Source organism: Copadichromis virginalis, linkage group LG11 (assembly GCF_057382275.1).
Source record: "Copadichromis virginalis isolate Kocher_CV1m ecotype Utaka linkage group LG11, C_Virginalis_male_GT1.1, whole genome shotgun sequence".
Lineage (NCBI taxonomy): Eukaryota > Metazoa > Chordata > Actinopteri > Cichliformes > Cichlidae > Copadichromis > Copadichromis virginalis.
Genome location: NC_140628.1, coordinates 38,290,672 through 38,316,422, shown reverse-complemented (window position 1 = coordinate 38,316,422; position 25,751 = coordinate 38,290,672). Strand labels below are relative to the sequence as shown.

Here is a 25,751-nt window from a genome sequence, read left to right as displayed (position 1 = left end):
TAACAAAGACAGACAATACACAAAGTAAGAAATGGCACAATATATACATACATATAAGTCACTTATTGATAAATAGCTGAATAAGAAAGAAGAGCATGATGTGCAAAAGGGTGCAGCTATTGCAGTAAACAGTGTGTTAAGTTGTACAGGGAGCCACAGGCAGGAATGAGTTCCTGTGTCGGTCAGTGGTGCTTTTTGGTCATCTCAGTCTCTCACTGAACGTGCTCCTGTGACTGGCCAGCACGTCATGGAGTGGGTGGGAGGTGTTATCCAACATTGTCTTTATCTTGGACAACATTCGCCTCTCCGAGACCACCTCAAGAGAGTCCAGCTCCATCCCTACAACATTGCTGGCCTTGCAGATCACTTTGAGTCTGTTAGTATCAGCAACCCTCAATCTACTCCCCCCAGCATGCAACGGCGTAGAGGGTTGCACTGGCCACAACAGACTCATAGAAAATCCTGAGCATTTAATGTCAAAGACTTGAATCTGGTGTAGTTATTGTCTCGAGCTGTGTGGCTCTCAGGCACAGAGTGAGTACCTGCGGGCCTGTGGAGTGAGGAAAAGCTATGTAGCTGATCTTGTTTGAGTTGTAAAACCATGAAGTGACAAGACTGTGGCAGAGGAATGACAAATATGACATGCTGATATGCTGTATGTTCACAAAGATGCATTGTCATCCTCTTTATGGAGCCAGAGTGGAATTTTCCTGACGGTGACTGTTGTCTGTCATGACTTGTATCACACTAAGAATCAGAAACAGCGAGACAAGACGTGCTTCTATCATGTGATGCTACAGGTACCTGATCTGATATGTGACACGGGGTTAGTCTGCACACGAGGGAGACATTAGTATGATTCTCTGGGGTGCAATGTCATTTTCATGCATCTTCTTTCAGTGTGAGTGGCCACATGGGGTCATTTAAGTAAATAACTAAAGTATCTATAAAGTCCACAGAGAGAGAAACGAATGAAAACAATAGCAGCTGGTTGAACTGGTCTGACGAGAAAAAGGAGGGCGGGAGGAAGTGTGGCAAAGGGGGGAGGGTTCAGAGGAGGAGGAGACAATGCTGAGTCCTCAATTAGAAAAGTAGATATAAGAGCAAAGATAAGAACAGAAGAGGGAAGCAGGGAGCTCAAAACAATCACTGTTTTTAGTTATGACGTTTAGTCATGAGCAGTGTTGACTGCACTGACACGACTGGATTACATGTCAGATCAACTCTGACGAACTGATCCGGCAGTCATCTACCTCACAGGTCAGTGTGCACAAATTCTTTTTTCTTTTTTACTTACCAGCTTCCATTCAAAAGTCATGAAATCATAAAAAGTCTGAAGTGGGAATTCTTGCAACTTTGCCAACATGTCTGCGCTGCTTTTTTTTAAACAAATGTGAACAATGTGAATTCTGAGCCTCTTGTTGTTAAAACTTTTTAAAAAAAGTAAATTCACTGGGTACAATGAAAATTTGCTGCAGCGTTACAAAGAAGTCCCAGTTTTGCTTCTCAGAAGTCCAGCCTCCACTTGACGCACTCCCGGCTCATGTTTCCTCACAATTTCTGTGCAGGAAAACCTACTAAACAAATATAGCAACTTATCAATTGTCAAGACTAAAGCAGCACATACATGTTGAATAACAACAGCATTTCAATACAATCGAGATGTCAGCCAGCGATTAGGCGTTCTTGCTTCATCACCGTGAAGCAGCAGTGGTGACTGCAGGTAAATTCCTGTGGCTTACTTCCTGCTCTGCTTGATTTTGGGAGCCAATAAACTCATCTGAGGTTTAATTTTCCACAGCAGCTGTTGGGAAACTGGTAGGAGTCGAATTCCAGACGGCACTTTACCTCTGACATCACTCCAGTATGAGTGATGGTGGGGAGGGAAACAGCAGGGCCGAAGAGAGCCATGGAGCCAGGCAGCCCCAGGCCCCTAACGTCAAACCCAAACTCGGACAGAATGACAGGAACAGCAAGGAGGAGCACCGGAAAAAAGAGAAATCATTAAGAGTGAGGAGATCGAGGAGTTCTGACTCTGAGAGGACGGAAAGAGGGAGGAGAAGAGAGTCAGACAGGAACCGTGGAGAAAGGAGGCATCGTGGAAGGAGCGAGGAGGGCCGTGGGTGGCGCCAGAGAGACGGAGAGAGCGATCGGAGAAGGATGAAACCCCCTGAAAATGACGTGGAGGACACAGAGTGCGCTGTGTGCTTCTGCACTTACGATAATGTCTTCAAGACCCCAAAGCTGCTGGCATGCGGGCACACCTTCTGTCTGGAGTGCCTGGCTCGTATCAACGTCACCTCACCTGAGCTCAAGACCCTGTCCTGCCCCGTGTGCCGAGAGGTGACTGAGCTCCCTCGCGGCCGGGACCTGCCCCGTCTGGGAAACAATCGGGACATCATCAGCAAACTCCCTTCAGATATGCAGCGGGCGCTGTCCATCCGCTTTAAGCGCAGCCAGGGTAAGCTGATGCTGAAGAACCCTCCTCCCAACAGCCCGAGCAGGCCTAATGTCTTCAGTCTGCCTACCAAGAGTCAAGACACTCAGGCGGCACCAAGCAGGAACCTCCAGCTAAGTGCAATGGAGCAGGGGATCACCCCGACCACTGTGGTGGATGTAGGCAGACCTCCGAGCAGGATGAGAGGTCGCCTACGCAGGATGTTCCGTTCAGATCAGTGCTACTACGCAGTGGTTGCGACCATCATCACCATCACTGTGGCGCTCATGCTGGTGGGAATTCTGGCTTTTGTGATCATACCCACTGTGTCCTTGAACAACGTTCGTCCCCCACGTCCACAATCAAACAACACTTCACAGCAAAATCCATGAACTAGAGATGCGTCCATGTCAAGGACAGGACTGTGGAGGGTGTGGGTGGGGAGATGAAGTGGACAAGGAGAGAGAATCACACAAAACTTCCAGTGACCCTTGTTCCACTTTGCACACCTTGTGTTTATAATGGTGAAGTACAAACTGAGCTCCTTCAAGCTTGGGTCACGTGGAGAAATGAAGGAAAACCAGGAGAGCAACATTTTTTTAAAAACAAAAGAACTGGCAGGTGCACATGAAGGAAAAGGGACTGATGTGTTTCCTGTTTTTATTCTTTTCTGAAGGTGTTTGTGTTCACCGTGAGAGCGGCTGAACACAATAAAGGAACCTTGTGCACAGATCAAGTAAGCTGTAAATGTTGAAATGCACTACACTCTGTGATGAAAGGTTGGGAAGATCTCTGGATTGAACGCTGATCTCGCAAACCAGAGTTTATAGTTCTTAACTAATTTTGTTTATAGTCCAAACCCATTGTACATACAGATGCCACAGATGATTTATATATTTGCAAGTATTTCTCAACATATCCATCAAATAAAGGCATATTTGAGATTGTCCTCTACTGATACACACCTGCTGCTTATTTCTTTTCAGAAGCCCTCGTGCTTCATTTAGACACCTGATCCCCTTTAACCGTGTAAACACACCTGCTAACAGGGTGGATTGAGCAACTTCCTCTCAGCTGTGCATATCGGGATTTTTAGGATGACAAGCCTGTTTGACAAACACGGGCGTCACGCCCTTTGTGGCATTTTTCTGGCTGATTGGGGAGGATCAGTTGCAGCATGTCATCCATCACTTTGATGTAGGGTGGATCAGGAATGTGTGCAACAAGCAGTGAGTGAAAAAACATTTAAAATCAGCACATGGAAAACTTTAATTTGATGGCCTGTTTCAGGATCAGGCTTTTTAACTTCAGCAGTAAGAAGTAAAGAAGTGAGTGATGTCAGATGGGACATGTTCGTACAGGGCAACAGGGAATTAAAAATTCCGGTGTTAAGAATTGCAGGTGAGTCTTTTGTACAAAACCACAGACATTTCTCTTGAGTCAGTGTGACAGGTTTCATTCTGTGACTCTTATGTATATTTGCAACGAATGATTTTAAAAGTAAAAGTTCAAAACTTCTTTCTGTAAAGTACAAACCAGAAACAGTCACACTTTAGAGGGTACCACCCCGGCGATAAGCTGTAAGGTATCGACTTAGTCAGGGGTTTCAAGAGAGACTCATAACTGACCAGGAGGATCAGTGTTGACCTTTAACCCACTGAGCGTCCACTCACCCAGAGCTCCTCCTGGGGGACACTGGGCAACGTCCCAGAGGGGTGTAGTTAAAATAGTAATAGTGTCCATTCTGGGTCATAACATCTGACACATGAAAAAGAGAAATACTTAAAAACCTGTACCCCGTCTTTCCTGGAAACCATGTCTTAACAGTATCCAGCTATTTCCAATGGCAAAGACCACTTTAAACTGTCTGGATTTAACAAATATTTAAAATCATCACTTCATCAGAAATGAACTGTATTAAATCTGATAAACAAAGGGAAAAACACAACAACATGTGCTGAGTCTAATAGAAATGTCGCTCCAGCCTAAATCCTGAAAAGCTTACAGCAAGGACTGTGTGGGCTCAGCTTACTCAAACCTTTGTAACATTATACAACAGCACTACAGAAACGGTATGAATTGCTTTTTAAAAAAGTAGGACAATAAAGTTTACACAGTACAGAAATCTTTATAAAATCTTTTTTGAGGGCATTTTAGCTTAACCTGTAGCGCCCCCTTCAGGAAGTGCTCTCAATAAATGTTTGCGTTTATGTTTGTATTCATTGTCCAGCTCCAACTATTATGTAATTGTCCTGACCAAGGTCACTATAACGAACGTAACGACCAAAGGTTAGTCTGGAAAAACTTTACATTAGTTTAAAAAAAAAAAAGCATTTAAACATGTTAAATAAAAGAATCGAATTCATTTTGGAAATTAACTGAAATGAAATTGAAGTGCAAACTATACTATTTCCACATTAAATGGAAATGATAAACGAAAAGAGAAAAAAGAATATTCAGTAGGTGAAACTTGTTTATTGCTGTTTTGTGCGTTTCTTCAGAGTCACTTTTTATTTATTAACAGAAGTTTTTATTCATGTAGAATTTTGTGACCCGCGATGCCCCCTGTGACCGGTTCTCAGATCTTCGAGTGTCACACTACTACTTTTTTATTTTTAGGAGAAGAAATAGATCGTATAAATCGATCACTCGGGGCAACTGTGCCCATTTTTGATTTACTTCAAAAACCTAAACTGCATTTGTCTCCCAGTCCCTCTGCATCCGAGTACCTGCTAAATCTGTCTCATTTTCATCCAGTGTTTCCACTCCGGGGTGTAAAGTAGCTGCTTGTTCTGCTCTGGCCTAAAGACACACCCACACGAACCCCCCACTGTCACAGTCGAGGCAAATATAGTCGCGTGGACCAGACTAGAAGAAACCCCCCACCCTCCTCTGACCCGCTCCTTACGCAAATAAACCTCTGAAGGTTATGTGAGTGTTTAGACGGAGGCTGGCGTTAAGGAGGAGAGACGTGGACGCTACCGATCACCATGGCTTCCACCCCCTCGGCCTCTGCCCTGTCCGCTGTTCTCCGGTGCCGGGGGAATATCTGGACGAGGAATCCGCCGGCCAAGCGGCCTGCCAGCTCGGCGTACGGCCTAGGACTGGCCGGCGGGGCGCTGCGCGACTCTCCGGGCGAGCGCAGCGGCTCACACCAGGCGTCAGCGGCGGAGGCTTCTCCACACGGAGAGTGTGTGGTGGTCCTGGTGGGAAGAAGGCTGATTGTTTCGTACAGGTCGGACAGAGTGGGGGGTAAAGTTTCCAGGGAAGTGAGTGGATTACGTTACCCAAAACTTTCGCAATCTCCAGCGCACGCGCACTCAGCTGCGCCTGCGCTGGTGCGCGTACTAGCGAGCAGACTGTCTGGAAATAATAAATGCTCTAAAATAATTCAGATTAAAGATCCTGCACACATCCGCAAAAGCGCTTTGGTTAAAGACACGAGTGAAATCTCTGCGAGCGTCCTGAAGCTGTCCGTGACGTCCCCTCCGTGTTTAGTGGGACAAATCCCGTCCTTCATGTTAAACGGCTGGTCTGTACTGAGGAGCACGTGCTTGTCTGTGACTTGTCTGGTGTCCAAAATTCTGTTTTTGAATTTGGGAGATGTGCGTAGCTCAGGCAGCAGCCCCGATGAAGCACCACGACATCTGCTGTGCCAGCGGGATGAGAACAACTCCAGCAGCCGGAGCCTCCAGGTGAGAGTCCTGTTGAACCGAGAATAGATAATTCATGTAAATGTTACTGTATGAAAATACATCACGCTTTGTCTTTTAGGCAAACAAACAGACCTCTTACAAGAACAACTCCAGCTCAGCACAAAAGATCACACAGGAAGGACCTGACTGAGTCCAAGGCCTCAGCGCCACAAAGAAGCATTGCGATCAACATCATTTATTGACTTTTCAGGACACACACCACATCTGGACTTCAACCTGCTGATAGAAACCAACCAGCTGTTTTTCATGGCACACTACCCAGTGGCAAATGAATGGAAGAACCAGAATGAAGTGTTTGAAATGAAGCGTTGAGCCTCCACAAACACCATTAGTGCTGTTTGGCAGCGACTCTCTAAATCTCTGATTTGGGCAAGACCATATTTACTGTAAAAAAAAATGTTTTCCCTTATCTGTTTTTTTGATGATAATGGTCGAGGGCAAAGTCCCACATGGATTAGTGATCAATTAGATTGAGATCAGATTGAGTCGCATACTGTGGCAAAGGCTACAGCGTGTGGTTTGCATCATTTTCACCCTCTTAAGACTTTTCAGTGGTTGGGGATATGTCATCATGGAAGAGCCCACTCCCACCAGGACAAAAATATTTAATCATTAAGCTGATGTTTCTGCATAACTTTGTATTGATTTGAAGTGGATCACCACTGCAGGGGCCTACAGCGAGTTCCCCCTCTGTAGGGTTCAGTGGTTCTGGTTTTTTCCTTTAATTTGCCACTTGTCTGTATGAGCAACAAGAAACAAGCATGTATTGCAAGTCTTCTGAATGGATATGCTCACCTTGCGTGCTGCAGATACTCTGTTTGTCAGGGCTCAGTGTTTCCAGTGGGAGAAACGTGTTCTCGCTCGTCCAGGTGACCTCTTCGGTCCCCGCAGACAGAAGAAGTCGGCCGTCTGCAGGTTTCTCCAGCCAACTGAAAATGCTGCGCTCAGATGAGCAGAATCAACTGTCTGCATTAAAACTCTCACCCTGCATAATTTGCACAAAAGCTCATTTTACAGAGACCGTGACACAAACTTCCTCTTTAAATTGGAGTTAAAATAAAGCCTCAAGAAACACACCAATGCACACTGAGTAAAAACGATATAAATGTGTGGAAATAATTAAAAGACGTCCACTGTTTTTATACAGTGCACAAAACATAAATATTCTGTGCCAGCGGAACATATACCAACATACCCTACCAGTCTAAAATGTGAAAACACCTTCTCATTTAATGTTTTTTTTCTTTATTTTCATGAGTATTTAAATTGTAGGCATCAAAACTATGAAAGCACATTACTGCTTTGCACAAGCTTGGAATTTTCTCGTTGAGCTGAATGCCATTTCACCTGAAATGGTTCTCCAACAGACCTGAAGGAGTTCCCAGAGATGCGGAGCACTCGTTGGTTCTTTTGCATTCACTCTGCAGTCAGTCTCATCCCAAACCATCTCCACTGGGTTCAGGTCAGGTGATTGTGGAGGCCAGACCATCTGGTGCAGCACTCCATTGCTCTCCTTCTTCGTCAAACAGCCCTTACACAGCCTGGAGGTGTTTGAATAAATCTCCAACAGTGTCACCAGCAAAGCACCCCCACACCATCACACCTCCTCCTCCATGCTTCTCGGTGGGAACCATGCATGTAGAGACCATTCACTTTTTCTGCGTCACACAAAGACACGGCGAGTGAAACCAAAGATCTTACATTTAGAGTCAACAGACCAAGGCACATGTTTCCACTGGTCTGATGCCCATTCCTTGTGTTTCTTGGCCCAAACAAATCTCTTCTACTTGTTGTTTTTCCTTAGTAGTAGTTTCTTAGCAGCTATTTGACCATAAAGGCCTGATTCACACAGTCTCCTCTTAACAGTTGATGTAGAGATGTGTCTACTCCTGGAACTCTGTGTGGCATTTATCTGGGCTCTAATCTGAGGTGCTGTTAACTTGTGATTTCTGAGGTAACTCAGATGAATTTATCCTTAGCGGCAGAGGTGACTCTTGCTCTTGGGGGCGGTGCTCATGTGAACCAGTTGCAACGTAACGTTTGAACTCTGGCAAACGTACACCTGTGAGTGAAAACCATTTAAGGTGACTACATCATGAAGCTCACTGAGAAAAGGCCAAGAGTTTGCAGCGCTGTCAACAAAGGAAAGGGCGGCTACTTCCAGGAATCTAACATATAAAACATATTTAGAATTATTTTTCTGTTTTTTGCTACATAATTCCATGTATTTGATGTTTTCAGTATCTACAATATATAAAGTAAGAAAAAGAAAGAAAACCATTAAATGAGAGGGTGTGTCCAAACTTCTTACTGGTAGTGTATGTTTGACTTTTTTAAACCTCTACCAGGCTACTGTGCACCATTTAGTAGCCACATGTTAGACATGCACATTTTGATACTGCTTTAAAATAACTGACCAGAGACTCTGTCAAAGGTCACTTGCTTCAGAAGGGACTTCTGGGATCCATACATTTTTATTTTTTTATTGACATTTTTTGAAAAGTGACCCTGCGCAATATTAACATAAATATTGTCATTTGATACGTTGTACCAGAGTTACCTTAAAGCTAATTTGCCTCTCCACTCCCCACAACACTTCCACGCACCGATGAGCACCAAACACGAAAAGACGTCAGTATTTATAAGCCTGTGAGTCTCTTAGCAAATCTTTCAGTCTGCTGATAGAGATAGAGTTGCAGTTCTTCATGAGATCAGCAGGATATTCCTTTGAGTTCAGGATTTCACAGAGAGAAAAGCAAAGAGAGGAAAAGTTAAGTACAGTCTTCAGTTGAATTTTTGATTTTATGGATCTTTTATGGATTCTCCTGGGTGGAGCCTATCCCAGCTGTCATAGGGCCAGAGGCGGGGCACACCCTGGACAGGTCACCAGTCTGTCGCAGGGCCAACACACAGAGGCAGACAACCCTTCACGCTCACATTCACACCTATGGACATTTCCCTACAAACTGCATGTCTTTGGACGGTGGGAGGAAGCCAGAGTACCCATCTCATCTGTTCAAAAGGACACTGATCCAGAAGTCTTTTGATTTGATCAGACTAAAGTTTCTAAACCTTAGCTGTACTAATGTGTTCTTTATGGAGAAGAAGCTTTCTCTAAAAATCCATCAAGTCATTATTTTTCAATTGTTTTCTGATTCTATTGTCATGAAATTTAACATGCTAACTGTCTTAGATGGAGCTCTTGGGTTTTTTAGAGTTTCTCTGAGCATTACTCTGACACTGGGCTGAATTTGCTGGGATGCCTTTGCCATTGTGTTAACAGACCTCCAAAACTTGTGTTTGTGTAGAGGCATTCACAATAATAACTATGGATACATTAAGGGTGTAGCACATTTTTCACATGCTGCATCTGCATTTTGGCTTATATAAATAATGGCCCTGAGTAATATGTCATAGCTTATTGCTCATCTGAGGTTCTATGATTTTATTACTCGATGATATTTAAAACCTAAAAAACTGAAACAAGGTGTACTTTCTGTATTTCTCCAACATTAAGTCTGCCAACATAAACCTCCAAAACAAAACATTAATAAAAATAATATCGTGGCAATACACTGTTTTTGTATTGTCCACTATGTCCTCATGTAATTATTGACTAGTCAGCATTAATGTGACATTTTATCTTCTCCATCCTGATAAATCTTTGCTTGTGGGGATTAATTGAAAATATTTCGTTTTTAGGCTGATTTAGAGTCAAAATAAGATGTTTAAAGGCAAAAGGCTCTATGTCACCTTTATAGACTTAGATTCAGCAGAAAAACTATTCAGGTTATTAATTAATCTATAATGAGTATAATCAACAGCTATGGGTATACAGTGGGGCAAAAAAGTATTTAGTCAGCCACCGATTGTGCAAGTTCCCCCACTTAAAATGATGACAGAGGTCAGTAATTTGCACCAGAGGTACACTTCAACTGTGAGAGACAGAATGTGAAAAAAAAAAAAAAAAAAAAATCCATGAATCCACATGGTAGGATTTGTAAAGAATTTATTCGTAAATCAGGGTGGAAAATAAGTATTTGGTCAATAACAAAAATACAACTCAATACTTTGTAACATAACCTTTGTTGGCAATAACAGAGGTCAAACGTTTACTATAGGTCTTTACCAGGTTTGCACACACAGTAGCTGGTATTTTGGCCCATTCCTCCACGCAGATCTTCTCGAGAGCAGTGATGTTTTGGGGCTGTCGCCGAGCAACACGGACTTTCAACTCCCGCCACAGATTTTCTATGGGGTTGAGGTCTGGAGACTGGCTAGGCCACTCCAGGACTTTCAAATGCTTCTTACGGAGCCACTCCTTTGTTGCCCGGGCGGTGTGTTTTGGATCATTGTCATGTTGGAAGACCCAGCCTCGTTTCATCTTCAAAGTTCTCACTGATGGAAGGAGGTTTTGGCTCAAAATCTCACGATACATGGCCCCATTCATTCTGTCCTTAACACGGATCAGTCGTCCTGTCCCCTTAGCAGAAAAACAGCCCCATAGCATGATGTTTCCACCCCCATGCTTCACAGTAGGTATGGTGTTCTTGGGATGCAACTCAGTATTCTTCTTCCTCCAAACACGACGAGTTGAGTTTATACCAAAAAGTTCTACTTTGGTTTCATCTGACCACATGACATTCTCCCAATCCTCTGCTGTATCATCCATGTGCTCTCTGGCAAACTTCAGACGGGCCTGGACATGCACTGGCTTCAGCAGCGGAACACGTCTGGCACTGCGGGATTTGATTCCCTGCCGTTGTAGTGTGTCACTGATGGTGACCTTTGTTACTTTGGTCCCAGCTCTCTGCAGGTCATTCACCAGGTCCCCCCGTGTGGTTCTGGGATCTTTGCTCACCGTTCTCATGATCATTTTGACCCCACGGGATGAGATCTTGCGTGGAGCCCCAGATCGAGGGAGATTATCAGTGGTCTTGTATGTCTTCCATTTTCTGATGATTGCTCCCACAGTTGATTTTTTCACACCAAGCTGCTTGCCTATTGTAGATTCACTCTTCCCAGTCTGGTGCAGGTCTACAATACTTTTCCTGGTGTCCTTCGAAAGCTCTTTGGTCTTGGCCATGGCGGAGTTTGGAGTCTGACTGTTTGAGGCTGTGGACAGGTGTCTTTTATACAGATGATGAGTTCAAACAGGTGCCATTCATACAGGTAATGAGTGGGGGACAGAAAAGCTTCTTACAGAAGACGTTACAGGTCTGTGAGAGCCAGAGATTTTCCTTGTTTGAGGTGACCAAATACTTATTTTCCACCCTGATTTACGAATAAATTCCTTACAAATCCTACCATGTGAATTCATGGATTTTTTTTTCACATTCTGTCTCTCACAGTTGAAGTGTACCTCTGGTGCAAATTACTGACCTCTGTCATCATTTTAGGTGGGGGAACTTGCACAATCGGTGGCTGACTAAATACTTTTTTGCCCCACTGTAACAGTAAGTTTTCAGGGCTTGGACACCGAATTTCAGATGAAATAAGCTTTCTCTAGGTTTTATAGATCCAATTTCTTCAGTGTTATATTCAACACTGAGAGTATGTGTCATAATTTTAGGATGGTAGTGCAAATTTCACAATCTCTTTATGAGATTAATTCTTTATTCCTTTGGAGCTAGCCTGTTTTTGTAAGTGGGCAAGCTTTGTGCAATTTGGATGCAACAATATAAGCTGCAGTAAAGCAGTAAATAGGCCGTACCCTGTGTGCTTTTGTTATGTGCTTGTCTACAAGTACAGCAAATAGAAGGGAAGGTTTTCTTCTTCTCTCCATTCCCCTCTTCCCGTGTGGCTCATGCAAATTACGCGCGCTCCTGTGCAGCTCAAGCAGAAAAAGATAAATTAGCTAAATTAAATGAAAAAGCAGTTTTCCGGGCCTCCCTGGCTGTTCGCTGTCCGTGTGGAAGCCTCGGTGAGGGGAAGCAGACAGTGTGTGTGCACAAAGACTTCAAAGGCTGCCGCTGTTTCTAATTAGCTCCGCTGAGAGCGGCTCTCGCGTCAAACTGTTGCGTAATTTCTCAAGGTGACGGCTGGGGGCGGGACTTCCGTGTCTGCCCTAAAACCAGGAAGTTGTCGTGTTACTTCTTTTCTCCTCCTCTTTTTCTTGCAGCCAGCGAGAAACGGGAGAAAGTCGGCGGCGTGAAGTTGCTCCAGCCGCCGGGGAAGAAGCAAGACACTGGCCTCATTTCTGCGGAACTTTTCCCGAAGAAATGGCCACAGCAAGAAGGAGCGGGCACATTGTGAGGTGAGGGCAGCTTCGAACTCTCCTCCTCAGACTACTGTGTTTACTGTGACGAGCACAAGGCGCCTGACGAGCAGCGTGAGGGAGGGACGGAGGGACGGAGAGGGTGAAGTCGGTGATGCCAGCTGTTTTTGTGTTTTAATAAACCGCAGTTTGTCTGCTGTGTCGAGTCAGCCACAGGTGATAAGAGAAAATCGATCACAGGCATTTTGGTGAATCATCACTGTCAACTTCCTGTCTGATTTCCTGCCTTCACTTTATTGGTTATTTAAAGCAGAAACAGAACTTTCAGATGTAGTTGGAGCGGTGTGGGGGCAGGGCGTTCGGGGTTGACCTGGCCCTATTGAATAGTCTTAAACTGCCGTTTTGCATTAAGGGGCGGGGTCATTAATAATTCGTTAGTAATTATCAGGTAAACTGTGCTGGCTGCGAAGTTGTTTTTTATTCATTTTTATTGACTTAATAACAATGTGTTTAAAAACGGAAAATTCCTAATCAAACGTCAGCAGCTTATTTTAAAACGATAAGCTCCAAATGCGTGTAATTGCAGGCGGTACTTAATGGCACGTGAATGACTGTACATAAAAGATGGATGTAGCCATTGTGACGTCACCAAACGCTGGTAATGAAGACTCCCATTTTCGCATCATTGCCTTGGTATTGAAACCAGATGTGAACGAATGAAACTGTCTGAGAAACTAAAGGCAGTTTGTGAATGACCGATCTTGTGCCAGTGAGCGAAAGCTGTGCAGCCCTGCTTTCAAACCGTAGTAACGACCAGACTTTATACCTTTAAATTCACGTTTTATTCAGTAATAAAGTGATCTGCAAGCTCTTTCCTGAGTAAGAGAGCTGAGGGTCGTTGACCCATTGATTTCTTTATAACTGTAAGTCTTTACTCAAGAGTAGTCACCTCCTGCTGGCCATTAGAAATCTAGGTTTAAGGCCCTTTTCAGTCCAGGAAGCCGAGTCCATCTAAATACAGCCTATGTCTGCAATCTGCATAGTGAAAAGCCCCAGTTTCTGTTTAGCTGTATTAAAATTCCAGACCACTGAATTTGAATACCGAGAGGTCATGATAACTAAGATAAACATCCACGCACACAGTACTAAGTCTTCATCTCCTGTTCTGACAATAAAGCACATAAACAGTGTTTTGCATTCTCTGATATGTGTAGTTCAGTGTTTTTGCTGAAAAATGGTCAAAAACTCCTGTTAAACCTAAAAAGGGCTGTCAATTTTTTTTATCTTAAAACATTGGCTTTAAACCTTTGATGGGAGATTTGTTTGGGCAGGATGTGAGAGGGAAAGTTTTGTGAGAGTTGGAAACCTTGATATTGACTTGATTTTATTTGATATTTTCCCTTTTATCTTATTTCAGATAAAAGAGGACATTAAATGTTGAGGATTTTCTCCAAGATGAATCTTGCTCTTCATCGGATTTTAACGACTTGCGCTTTCACCAATGCTGTATTGTGTCTTTATAACTTCACTATCTGCAGAGCGAGCCCGTGATGACACAAAGCATAGGCTGCCCCTCCCATATCCCATTCCTGTTGTCTCTCTGTTCAGACTCTGTCTTCCTGAAATTTCCCACCCTCCCTCTCTCTCAGTTTCTGGGCCATGATCCGTAAGAGAAGCTGTCTGATTTTTTGTGGCGCGTTCCTGTTTATCACATGGAATGCCATACTGGTACTCCTGCTGTGGGGGAGACCCCCACAGGGCCGAGATCAGAAAGAAGGTCCCAAAGGGCCCCCCAGCAATGTGATGGAAGATGTGCTTCGATTTGCAAATGCATTCGAAAGTGAACTTGAGATGCAGAAAAAAATCCTATTGCAAATCCAGAATCATCAGTTGCTCTGGGAGCCATCAGACAACAAGCCAAAGGTGACCGCTGCTCCTCAGCCTGCCATCCCTATCCTTGTCATCGCCTGCAACAGAGTCACCGTGAAGCGCTGCTTGGACAAACTCCTGCAGCACCGGCCCTCAGCAGCGCTCCACCCAATCATAGTGAGTCAGGACTGCGGACATGCCGAGACCGCTGAGGTGATTCGGTCTTATGGAAACAACGTAACTCATCTGAAGCAGCCGGATTTGTCTGACATCCAAGTGAGGCCTGAGCACAAGAAGTTTAAGGGTTACTATAAAATCTCCAGGCATTACCACTGGGCGCTCAACCAAGTGTTCAAGACGCTCGGTCATTCATCTGTGGTGATCGTGGAGGACGACCTGGAGGTGATTATTTTCATGTTAAACACCAATGATTTGTGATCTCTCCTTCATTTTCATTCTTTATTTACAACTTAAATTAATCTTCTTCTTTCAAAACTCGTTATTTCACTTGTTGCGATGGTTATGTAACAGTTGAACTGAATTATTCATCTCTTGCTCTAGGTGGCACCAGACTTCTTTGAGTATTTCCGAGCCTTGCTGCCTTTCCTGAAATCTGACCCCAGCCTGTGGTGTGTGTCTGCCTGGAATGACAATGGGAGGGAAGGCTATGTGGACCCCGGCAAGGCCGACCTGCTCTATCGGACAGACTTCTTTCCCGGCCTGGGGTGGATGCTCCTCAGGGAGGTGTGGGAGGAGCTGGAGCCAAAGTGGCCTGAGGCTTTCTGGGACGACTGGATGCGCCAGCCAGAGCAGCGCCGCAACCGTGCCTGTATACGCCCAGAAATCTCACGGACTTTAACTTTTGGTCGCCAGGGTGTGAGTCTGGGTCAGTTTTTTGACAAATACCTGCGTTACATTAAACTGAATACCGAGATTGTGCCTTTCACCAAGTTGGACCTGAGTTACTTGAAGGAGGAGACATACAAGGAAAACTTTGAGAAGGAAGTTTACAGTGCTCCTGTGGTTAAATATGAAGATGTGAAGCAGGGCCAGCTACAAGGACCCGGGCCCTTCCGCCTTCAGTACTCGAGTAAGGACAGTTTCAAATTGATGGCCAAAAATCTGGGAATAATGGATGACTTTAAGTCTGGAGTGCCACGGTCAGGGTACAGAGGGGTGGTCAGTTTCATGTCCAGAGGACGGAGGATCTACTTAGCGCCCCCTCCAGGATGGACCCAGTATGACCTTTAGTGAAGCTGATGAAGAACGTCCATGAGCAGTAGCCTTTTATATCTCTTCAATGTGATGGGGGAAAGCATTCCAGACCAAAGAAGAAAATGATCTTTGCTGACGCTGTTTGTCCTTACTGATACAGAATGGATGTCCCTTTCTGGTGTGGGGGTTTGCCAATACTACTCAGGTCTTTTTCATTCTTCCAAAACATTTATACACACGGTGTAGGATCCACCACAACTACGTGTTAGACAAATCTGCTGTAATTCGCCAGAGATCTATTTTTATACGATGCTAAGTGTGCACATGACATTCATTAATGCATTCAATGCAATTACTACTTTGCCACTTTTGTTTAAATTATTTGCAGTCTCGGGTAATCTGTGTGACCTGTTTCTGTCTGCTGTGAAGAGGGAAATGTAATCTGTGGTGTGGTTGCTTATAGTGTTGGTGCCAGGTAATAACTGCAGTATAATCTGTCGTTTGATTCCGATCATTAATGCCTTCTATGGAAATTATTCTTTGTGCTTACTTTTTGTCACATGATCCTGTTTGATACTCTAATGTGATTCTATTTGCAGGCTCGTTACCCTGCAAACTACTACACTTGTTTGTCTGATCATTTCTGGATTAAAAAAAAAATACACAACTTTGCTATTTTCACTCGCACTTCATGTTGCATGTGTTTAATAAACAAACAGGAGAGAGGTTTTCTTTAGGTGTGGAATTGGGTCTGTGAACTCACCACACACACACTGGGATAACTGAGTACACAATATCTTCAACGTATTATTGAGTCATTCTGTAAAAAGGCTGCACAAGCTGATAGATGACCTCTTTTTGGCTCCTGAGACACGAGGGGTGCTTCCCAGAGTCTAACCTGCGTGTGGTAATGTGCTCAGTGCTGTGTTGCCCTCAGTCATCCTGGTTACCAAGATTCTTGCAGAGGCACTAAAGTACTATTAACTGGATAATTAAATTGATCTTGCACTGCAATATCAGTGATATAGGTCATTACCAAAATATAAATAACTTCTAGTCAGAGTGTATCTGTAGATTTCAGCCGATGTGGCACGGTGACTTTACTGGGTGGGCCTGGACCCCTGGGGGCTGAGCTTAACACCGACACTGGAAAAGAGAAACTCCCGTCCTATTTCCTAAATTGCACGTCCTGGATTTCTCTCCTCCCATTTCAGTCTTTCCCACCACAGATGCGAAGAAGAGACACTGAAGCCTCAGCAGAAAGGTGACTGTCAAGAAGCTTTCTTAAGAAAGAGAAACTGCGAGAAAAGCTTGAAATGTCAAATTACACAAAAACCGGAAATCGGAAAATCAGTGGCAACAGGTCTGATGGAGCGATGAAACCAAACTTTAAAACTGGCCGTCAATATGTAAAGAAGAGATCAGGAGAACGCTACAGCAGTGAAACTCTTTGAAACCGCTTGGGGCTGCATTTCAGCCAGTGGTGTTGGGGACCATTTCAAACTGGATGGAGAAAAGTTGGCCTGAGAGTTAAAAAATAAAAACAAAACATAAAGGTGGTCATACCAAATTCTGACTTTAAAGCTCAATGGAACTGTACAAAATCGGGTTTTTTGTATACACTGTATTTCTATTTATGTTCGCACATGTTCAATAAATTACTGCAATTATTTCCCATTTCACAGCAACAAAATAGAGTTGAGGACTGGCTCTTTCACACAGTACGTACCTAGAAGTTATTTTATATTCACAAGTCATTATTGTGTGCACGCAAGTCCTTGTCTTGCATGACCAACTTACTGTCTTGTACGGAAATGTTCTTAGCGCAGAGCAGTAATTATCTTTTTTATTTTGTCTTGTTATCTTGTATTAACAAAGTCATATCTTGTACAAACAGTCATCATCTTGTGCCGACGTGTAATTAATTTATTTGCACAAGACAATTTGCTGTAATAAGCTTATTATATACCTTGTTTTTTTGCATGGCAAAAAATATTTGAATTCAACTCCAGAGCCCTTAGATCACCTGTCTGTCGCAAACCTTCAGATAGCCTCCATAAAATTAACAGCATTCACTGCTGTAGTGCAACTACGGTGGCCACCCTGGCTCAAATCTTTAAGTGCGTAGCGCTTCTATTCGCCTGTTTACCTCATTTGTAATGATGATGTGAGGCCGAAACCGCTAGCTAGCTAGCCTAGCTAAAGTACTGAAGAGCCGGTAAAGGATGGAGGGAAAGAGGCGTGTGTTGGGGGGTACATTTTGATAGCCCCCCCTTTTAGTTCTCATCTCCTGGCAGCGGTTTGTTCAGAAAAGCAGCCGTCACGCTTTCATTTAGGCGCTAGCCTGTTAGCATGCTAGGTGCAGGCAAGACTAGCTTTAGTGGGTTTCAGTGTGGTTTAATATGGCAGATAGCAAATTCAACACCACTCCTGACCGCTGGAATAATTTTTTAATTTACCTCTACTTAATAACCTTCGGTCGTTGTTCATAGCACCGGGTTTTTAGGTCAACAAACCCCGCCTGCTGTTGAAGACTCCTTAGCTAACGCTGGTGCTAACCCAAAAGTGTTGCCTGGAATGGAGCCAGGCGACCTGCGAGAGAGCCCCGCCGGCTCCGGGGAATCGGACGTAGGGGAATGGAGGGAGTGTATTGAGGAGGTCAAAGCCGCGGAATGCGATGGAAAGACTCAAGAAATGGCGCTCAGAGACACCTGCGAGGAAGGAGAGAGTGACAAACAGAAAAGCCCCGGAGAGCAATTACACAGTCCGTATGAAGAGGAGTTGGACCCCAGAATCCAGGTACCTCAAAATTCGGACTTTTTGTTTAATCTATTGCTGACCGTTAAACATCCTTCAGCTCTATTATTATATTAATCAGCCGCTTTTAAATTACTGTTACCTACACCTGGGTGTGTACATCCGGGATTACTTTCGATTTAGTGTGACAGAAAGGTAGTAATGTATTCAAATGAGCACATGTTCATTATTCATTTAAAAGATAATGTCTTCATAATACGGTAATCTGTGCAAATCCCTGTCAGATCTGAAGTGATTATCCTGTCACCAGTGTAACACACCTCTGACGTGTGTCACCTTACACTCCCAACCTATTAATCATCGCCATTACAGTCAAATAGTACTACTAATGCTTTCCCAATATAAATACGTGAGATACATATACTGTGTTTTTCCACAGGAGGAACTGGAGCATCTCAATGAAGCCAGTGCTGAAATCAACAAGCTAGAACTGCAGTTGGATGTAAGTGTAAATACGTAATAGATAGAAAGCTATTCAGTTATTACAATCATTGTAAAATATAACTATCAAATAATCTATTATCTTTTATTTTTATTTTTAAATGGCTTCTCTTCTGTCCTCCTGTGTTTGTTAAATGTTTGGGCTTTGGTCAGTTTTCCACTGTTTTCCAACCTTCCCAGAATAGTAACTGATAGGTTAATTGGTGGTGAATATAATCAGTTACAAGTCTGCGTGAAATGTATGACAATTTAATAAGACTTGCCCTGCTTTTCTTGTCAGATTAAATAAAATTGCTTTGATGTTGACAAAACAAACTCATTATAGATGTGAAAAACCATTTATTGCCACCCTGGGAATTACTTCTCAATGTGTTTGTGTCTAAATATTTTATTAGTCTACCCCGAAGGTGCTAATGAATATGATAATTTTGTTTTTCAATATGTGTAAAGCACAGACTCTGGAAAAGTGTGAGCTCTTAAAATGGAAGATGTAGTGTTGCTTTTTGACACTCACTGAATCGGCTGCCCACTTCCTGTGTGAAATCGAATTAGTTGCTGCATTACAGGTAAATCTAATCCTGTCATTTTCATGCATTGATCGTCCAGGATGCCAGATCGGGATACCGGAAGATCCTCACAGAGTCTGCCCGAAAGCTGAACGCTCAGAGCTCTCAGCTCGGCAGCTGCATTGAAAAAGCGAGACCATATTATGAAGCTCGGCGCCTTGCCAAAGAGGTATACACAACAAGGTTTACATCTGTTTTCTCTGCCAAATGGAAGATGTGTTACAGACATGCATGTTTTTACTGCAGCATCTGGATTCAGGAGTGAGAATCAGGTGTTCTGCTCGAGGCGAGGGAAAAACAAACATCGGGTGCTGCAGTTTGTGAACGTGCACAAGTTCTGAGTAGGGAAGGGAAATCTCAGTGCAAATGTTTTTTTGCTTTTTTAAATTATTTATTTATGTTTTTTTGGAGAAACGCACTGATCCCCAGTGTAAAATGCATCTAGGTCTAAACACAATTTAGATGCAAGGTGCTTGTTCTGTTCCTTTACGAGCTCTAGTTTTGGGCGATTTTGCAAACCAGTTAAATCTACAAATCTGAAGTGTAAATCTGCGTTAACTCAGAAAACCATCATTGGTGACATCAGCGAGCATATCTACTGAAACACCGGTGTGTTCACTGTGTGCCTGTATGACTGTGTGTATAATGACACAACGCTGACTTGGATGTGATGAAGCTCGCGATGTCATCTACGTGCTGTGTAGTTACGTTACAGCTAGCTGGCTAACCACCCACGTGTTGGTTGTTACTGTGGAAAATAAATGTCACTTATTAATATTTGCCGTGTGCCATTAAATCATCTACTGCTGGCTAACCTCAGTACTGTGTGATCTGATGTTAGCACACACAGGACAGTGGCCTCTGTGATGATTACGAAACTTTGAGCTGTGCGTGTTTGTCATTGACATCTTGTTTTCTTTTCTAACTGGATCTGACAGATGGGTGGAACTGACTGTAAAACTGCAACCTCATTGGCGACTGGCCAGTGTCTAAAATTGAAATTTACATTACCTGGGCACAAGTGGACCCTGTTACACTCAGACCTGCAGAAACTTTAACATTGATGACAGTTTGAATTTGCCTGATGAAGTAATTTGAAAAATGATCACCCAAGTTATCAAATCAGCTCTGGAGGTTTAAATTTCACTGATCACTTGCTCCTTATATTGCACCTTACAGCATATATAACTTGTATACAGCTGTATATATCTGTGTTTTATCTTTGATTGTGAAGTAATTTTAACGTAAAAATCTACATACTTCTAATGGAGAGATGCCAAACTGTTTTTCATTGTTCTTGTAACAGTAACAATAAAGATCTATCTTATCTCTTAGATGAACTAGCCAACCTGGTCCAGCCTGTCATTTGTCTGTGTTAGCAGGCGCACTAGCATTATCTAACATTAGCCAGAAGAGAGAGCGAGAAAAGTTTCAGATTTGATCCCAAAAACCCAACAACCTTGGACAAGCAGGTCTTTCATTGACGTTAATGATTAGTGAATTCCATTTCTAAGATTGTTTTTGACGCTGGGAGCAGAAGAAAGGCGCTGAGACAAAGCACCTGGGAATTACAACAAGCGTCACATTCTTTTCATTTTTGCTGAAAATTTGACCCCAGTCCTTCACATAGAAATCACATGTTCGAGATATGCAGGGAACAACGTCTCATGCATTAAAAGTTACCTAACACATTCAGACTGAAAGGCAGTATTGTTTTCCTGTAATTGCATTGACCTAGAAGTGTTTTGAATATAAAAACTATGATATGCAAACTCATTTCAGCAGAGAGATGACTGTAATGGGATTGAACAGAACAGGGGTGTTGTGTCCTTGTCGTAGTCCACTGCTGTAGGTTGTTAAAGGTGCGTCTGCTCTCCATAGGCACAGCAGGAGACTCAGAAGGCAGCTTTGAGCTACGAGAGAGCCGTTTCCATGCACACAGCTGCCAGGGAGATGGTCTATGTGGCCGAGCAGGGCCTGCTGGCTGATGGCAAGAACACCCTGGATCCCACCTGGCAGGAGATGCTCAACCACGCTACCGCCAAGGTAGAAGAGCAGTTTTAAGATGCACGGCTAAACAGAATGCTTTCATTTCTATTTGTCACCTCAACAAGGTTGCTATAGTTTTACCAAACAATGCAGAGTTCAGTCATCTCTGAGTTTATCTGGGTAGAGTCAGAATTTTGTCTGATTATTCTTGTTAGGTTTTTGCTCTCCAGTGTTTTTTGCGTGCACACATGCACACCATTATTTTTCTCCGTGATCTCGCTGCTCTGCTGTCTGCATTGTTTGTGGAAAAATAAGTGTGCAGATAAGTGTAGTGATTCTTGGCAGCCTTGGATATACTCACAAACTCACTGTTGCTGGGTTACAATTGCCAGACTCAACAGAAAAGATACAGACAGCTGGTGAACTTCAGTGCCCTCTCAGCTGTAACATGCAGCATGGATGACATGATTTTCTTGGCCTTGAGTGTCACAGAACTCTGTAAATGCTTGACTTGTTTCTTCCTTTCAGTTACAGCACAGTTTAGATCTAAGTGTGATCTGGCTTCTAGATATTATATTGATAGCTGGACTAGTTTGATATTGCTACAGTAGTTTCAGTCATCTGCAGATTTTAGAGAGAGCAAAATGAGTGCTCTGAAAATCTCGCCAACTTTAGTGAAAACTGTGAATGCCTTTAGCTGTTTAAAAACACATTATGTTATCACTCTGTGTCTTGGTAGCCAATAGAAAGCTAGTATAATGCTGTTACCCTGGCTGCTGTAGTCCTGCAAACATAACTTTACTCAAATTATCTATATCACAATAAAAAGATGGACGAAGTCACGGCAGCATCAGCCACCGGTTTTGATTTTCACTCAGCAAAACCAAAGTACAAACTCCTTGGATTGGCTGTACTGCACAGAACGACGTATAGTTCCTTAAGAAGACGCAGTAACGGCGCTACACGGTGAAAAGGTCCGTTCAGTGATTCTAGTTAGCTGAAATGAGGCCTAGCAGACACAAATCAGCTACACCCTTGCATACACCCTTTGACCTGTAAAACTGTGCATGTTAACATGGGAGCTTATAGGCACCGACTCACTTTTAGAGTCAAGCTTAAGTGACCCCCGGAGGAACCGCCATTAGGGCACTTTCATTCACTTACATCTTCATCCTCACAGGTCACCTTTTGTTTGCACCAAATGCTTTGGCTTATGTCGGAGAACTACACTAGTAGACAGACCTGACACGTGGCACCCCACTGTGTCAGCAAATATTTGAAATCTGATTATATAGCTGAATATTTAAAAACATTGAACCTCAAATTTCGGATATAAAAAAACTGCATTTATGGGATCACGAGTAAAATAAGATAAAAATTTCATCTACCATCATCTTTGCTGTGGCAGAATTTTATTTTTTATTTTTTTAATGTCTCTGGCAATAAACACCTACCATAATGTGTCAGAGTCAGCTTAGTGGAGGCCCATTGATGTTGAAAGAGAGGTGAATGATCGATGTTACTCTAACTAGGGAATCTAAGTGGACAGTTATCAGCCGAGTACCTGTAGGTAACCGATGTCAAGGCCCAACGTTTGTCTTGTTCTTAATTTTTCTTCTCCTTTTCTCAAGTCTACCAAGTCGTTCAGGCCTTGAAGTTGGTCTTGATGGTTGGTAGCTTGTGTCTAAAGGAATATCCTAAAAATCCATAACTTCCTGACGCTTTGGTGTAATATGTATTTGACTACTTAGAGTTTGTGTGAGGGCCTTTTAAACAAATAATCAAGTGTCATTTCATTTGGCAGCGCAGACACAGAAAGTACAAAGTCTTGAATTGTGCTTTATTGTGCTATTAAAATGTTTCCAGAAATTTAGAAAAGACGACAATAAAGAGTGTGCCTGAAACTCTGTGGACAGGCATTTACAAACTAAACAAGAAGCCTTTTCAGTTCTTTACTTTTTTAAGAAAATAAGAACTAATGAATGAACAGTGAGCTAAATGGTTGGGAATGAAGATCAAGGCAAAGTTTATGATAAAACCAGTCATATTTGCATTAAGAGAAATGCCGTTTCCTGTTACTGTTATAATACCGTCCGTCTCCTGTGTCTCTCGCAGGTGAACGAAGCCGAAGAAGAGCGTCTGCGCAGTGAGAGGGAGCACATGCGTGTCACGCACGCCTGTCAGGAGGCCGAGGCGCGTGTGCAGATGCTGCAGAAGTCCCTCAAGAGAGTCATCATCAAGTCCAAACCTTACTTTGAGCTCAAGGCCCAGTTCAACCACATACTGGAGGTAACACAAAGAGCCCAGTGAGACCTCTGTTTAGACACCTTCTGTTTAGTGTTTCCTGCACTTAGAAAGCTTTATCTGCTGATTTGGCAAAAGTTCTATAATATATTCAGTATTTTATGGATTTACTGGAGGTTACTGGAAGGTTATTTTCCTACTGGCATGAAATCAATGTTGAAATTGATGATGAAAGTTGCTTTGTGTGACTCCAGGAGCACAAGGCCAAAGTGCTGCAGCTGGAGCAGCAAGTAGCCAAAGTGAAGACCCGCTATTCCATCGCCCTGCGGAACTTGGAGCAGATCAGCGAGCAGATCCATGCTCAGAGAGGGCGGGACCCGGGCGAGGGGGGAGGACGCCCTTCTATCTGTGTCGGGCGGAGCCCCCCTGTCGGAGCAGAATCTGACATCAAGGTTCAGTCTGAAGGCGGAGCCTGTGGCGGCGCCATTGGAAGGGATGGAGTGGACGCATCCATCGACCTGCTGGAGAGATACAAGGAGAAGGAGCATGAGAGGGAGAGGGAGCGAGCCGGCTCGGATTCCCTTTCAGTCTTCAGCCTGCAGACCATTGCTTCTGACCTCGAGAAATACGACTCCATCGAGCACCTCGGGAATCTCAGCGACGTGGGGAGCATCACCGGGGATGAAGGGGAGAAAGAAAAAACCAGAGTGACCAATAAGAGAGACAAGCTGGTGGAAACGAGCGCCAAAGAGCGCCAGCAACAGTTCTATAAGCAGCACCACCGAAGCTTCAGTTTGTGAGGCTGTCATAGAAACAGCTGCTGTAAACAATGCAAAAATAAAAACAGCAATCCACACTAGGATAAACTTCCCTCATTAAAAAGGTACCAAACAAAAGTATGAGACAGGGAATTAAGTGAAAAAGAAGGAAAGCTGCAGCGATGGGTGTAAATAAGCACATGCACATTATTCTAAAGCTGAACACAGTAAACAGTGTAGCCTAGTTAGAACACTACAGGATCTACAGAGCTTACATCCCTGCAGGACAAGTATTCAGTATATTTACTCCTCTGAAGGATTCTGGGTAGAATTTGTTCCTTGAGCATGAAGGAGCAGCTAAGAAAGATGAAAAGCCTTGTTTGAACAGACATATTTAAAAAGGCATCATTTTTTGCTTTCCCAGGCTAATCGTTGATCTAACTTGGTGAGACTGGTAAAAACATTCTCCCTCGTCCTCCTCTGTTGCTTCCTCTCCAGTCGAGTCGAGTCTCATCAGCGATTGCTTCAAGGTAGAAGGTCGCAGGGCCCCTGAGATCCCCACCTCCTCAGCGAGTAGGGAAGAATGTAAAAAAACGTTTCTTTGTCAGTGCAGAGTGAAAGCATGTTTGAATCCTTGTTCCATGTGTTTATTTCCTGTAACATGCTGCAAGTTGTGCTTTTTTTTTTTTTTTTTTTTTTGGACGTTTTAGCACGAGAGAATGCGTTTTTTGAAAATCCCTGAAATGAGTCTTAAGGCAGCATGCACTCCATCATTTCGGTTTTTGAGCGCTGCTTGCTGAAACAAACACTGACACAATCAGCCTTATTTGTTTTATTTAACTTGGTGTTGTAACACTGGAGTGTCATGATCCAGATGATTTGGATATTGTTTACATTTGTGTATATTTTTTGCCCTTGTTGTAATTTGAGGTGTGCCTTGACACAAACAAATTTAGCTTGAGTAGTAGTTTGTTGTAATCTCAGTTTGGAACCATTTAAATATGAAGTGAGTGCCCGTTTTATGATTTTCAAATATTTTTAACAGCCTGACTGATTTTTGACAAGAATTGAAAGAGTTCTGATGATGATTTTTTTTGGTTCTTTTATGATTGTACTTTGTCAAAGAAGCAAAACAATGAAGTCAGAAAAGAAAGACTTGTAAATTTGTGTAATTATTACAAAGCTGGAAAATACTGACATGTACAGATGTTGAATCTTTGCTGTACAGATGTTCTGAGTATCGCAGACATATTTAAAGTCTCATTATTGTCAGTTTATCTGAAAAACCTCACTTTTCACCGCTGTCTTAACAGTTACTTTTCACCCTCTGAATCGCATTTGTGAGTTAGTCGGATTGGATTGTCACACCTGTAATCAATAAAAGCAGATCCTGCTGCCTGGCCTTCTGTTCTTTCATGCTGAATTCAGTGGGATGGGAATTTGTGAATTTCTTCCCTCGCCTTGCTTCAATTATTCAGCAGA

At 43.2% G+C, this 25,751-nt stretch overlaps 4 protein-coding genes and 1 long non-coding RNA gene across 6 annotated transcripts; 4 read left to right on the top strand and 1 right to left on the bottom strand.

Annotated features, from left to right (window-relative positions):
• Positions 1-60: 60 nt before the first annotated feature.
• rnf183 (ring finger protein 183) lies at positions 61-3,391 on the top strand. 2 transcript variants are annotated; one of them, XM_085472351.1, is made up of 2 exons: positions 61-1,260; positions 1,805-3,391. In XM_085472351.1, exon 2 carries the CDS (start codon positions 1,867-1,869, stop codon positions 2,827-2,829), a length of 963 nt encoding a protein of 320 aa, XP_085328477.1. In that variant the 5' UTR covers positions 61-1,260; positions 1,805-1,866; the 3' UTR covers positions 2,830-3,391. The 2 variants fall into 2 exon arrangements, with proteins under 2 accessions (XP_085328477.1, XP_085328476.1); XM_085472350.1 differs by having other exon boundaries at positions 1,802-3,391.
• Positions 3,392-5,267: 1,876 nt separating this feature from the next.
• LOC146699431 (uncharacterized) lies at positions 5,268-7,229 on the top strand. The gene is made up of 2 exons (XM_085472352.1): positions 5,268-6,132; positions 6,212-7,229. The coding sequence occupies exons 1-2, from the start codon at positions 5,428-5,430 to the stop codon at positions 6,281-6,283; spliced, it is 777 nt and encodes a 258-aa protein (XP_085328478.1). The 5' UTR covers positions 5,268-5,427; the 3' UTR covers positions 6,284-7,229.
• A 4,995-nt stretch (positions 7,230-12,224) lies between these two features.
• On the top strand, positions 12,225-16,132 carry mgat1a (alpha-1,3-mannosyl-glycoprotein 2-beta-N-acetylglucosaminyltransferase a). Its single transcript, XM_085472349.1, has 3 exons — positions 12,225-12,409; positions 13,788-14,641; positions 14,801-16,132. Exons 2-3 carry the CDS (start codon positions 14,030-14,032, stop codon positions 15,488-15,490), a joined length of 1,302 nt encoding a protein of 433 aa, XP_085328475.1. The 5' UTR covers positions 12,225-12,409; positions 13,788-14,029; the 3' UTR covers positions 15,491-16,132.
• A 1,423-nt stretch (positions 16,133-17,555) lies between these two features.
• sh3bp5la (SH3-binding domain protein 5-like, a) lies at positions 17,556-25,665 on the top strand. The gene is made up of 6 exons (XM_085472346.1): positions 17,556-18,253; positions 18,651-18,713; positions 19,319-19,447; positions 21,160-21,324; positions 23,383-23,556; positions 23,766-25,665. Exons 1-6 carry the CDS (start codon positions 18,032-18,034, stop codon positions 24,309-24,311), a joined length of 1,299 nt encoding a protein of 432 aa, XP_085328472.1. The 5' UTR covers positions 17,556-18,031; the 3' UTR covers positions 24,312-25,665.
• On the bottom strand, positions 23,087-24,193 carry LOC146699429 (uncharacterized). Its single transcript, XR_014922823.1, has 2 exons — positions 24,129-24,193; positions 23,087-24,032 (listed from the first exon to the last, which is right to left on the bottom strand). It is a non-coding gene; the product is annotated as an uncharacterized LOC146699429 (long non-coding RNA).
• Positions 25,666-25,751: the final 86 nt, after the last annotated feature.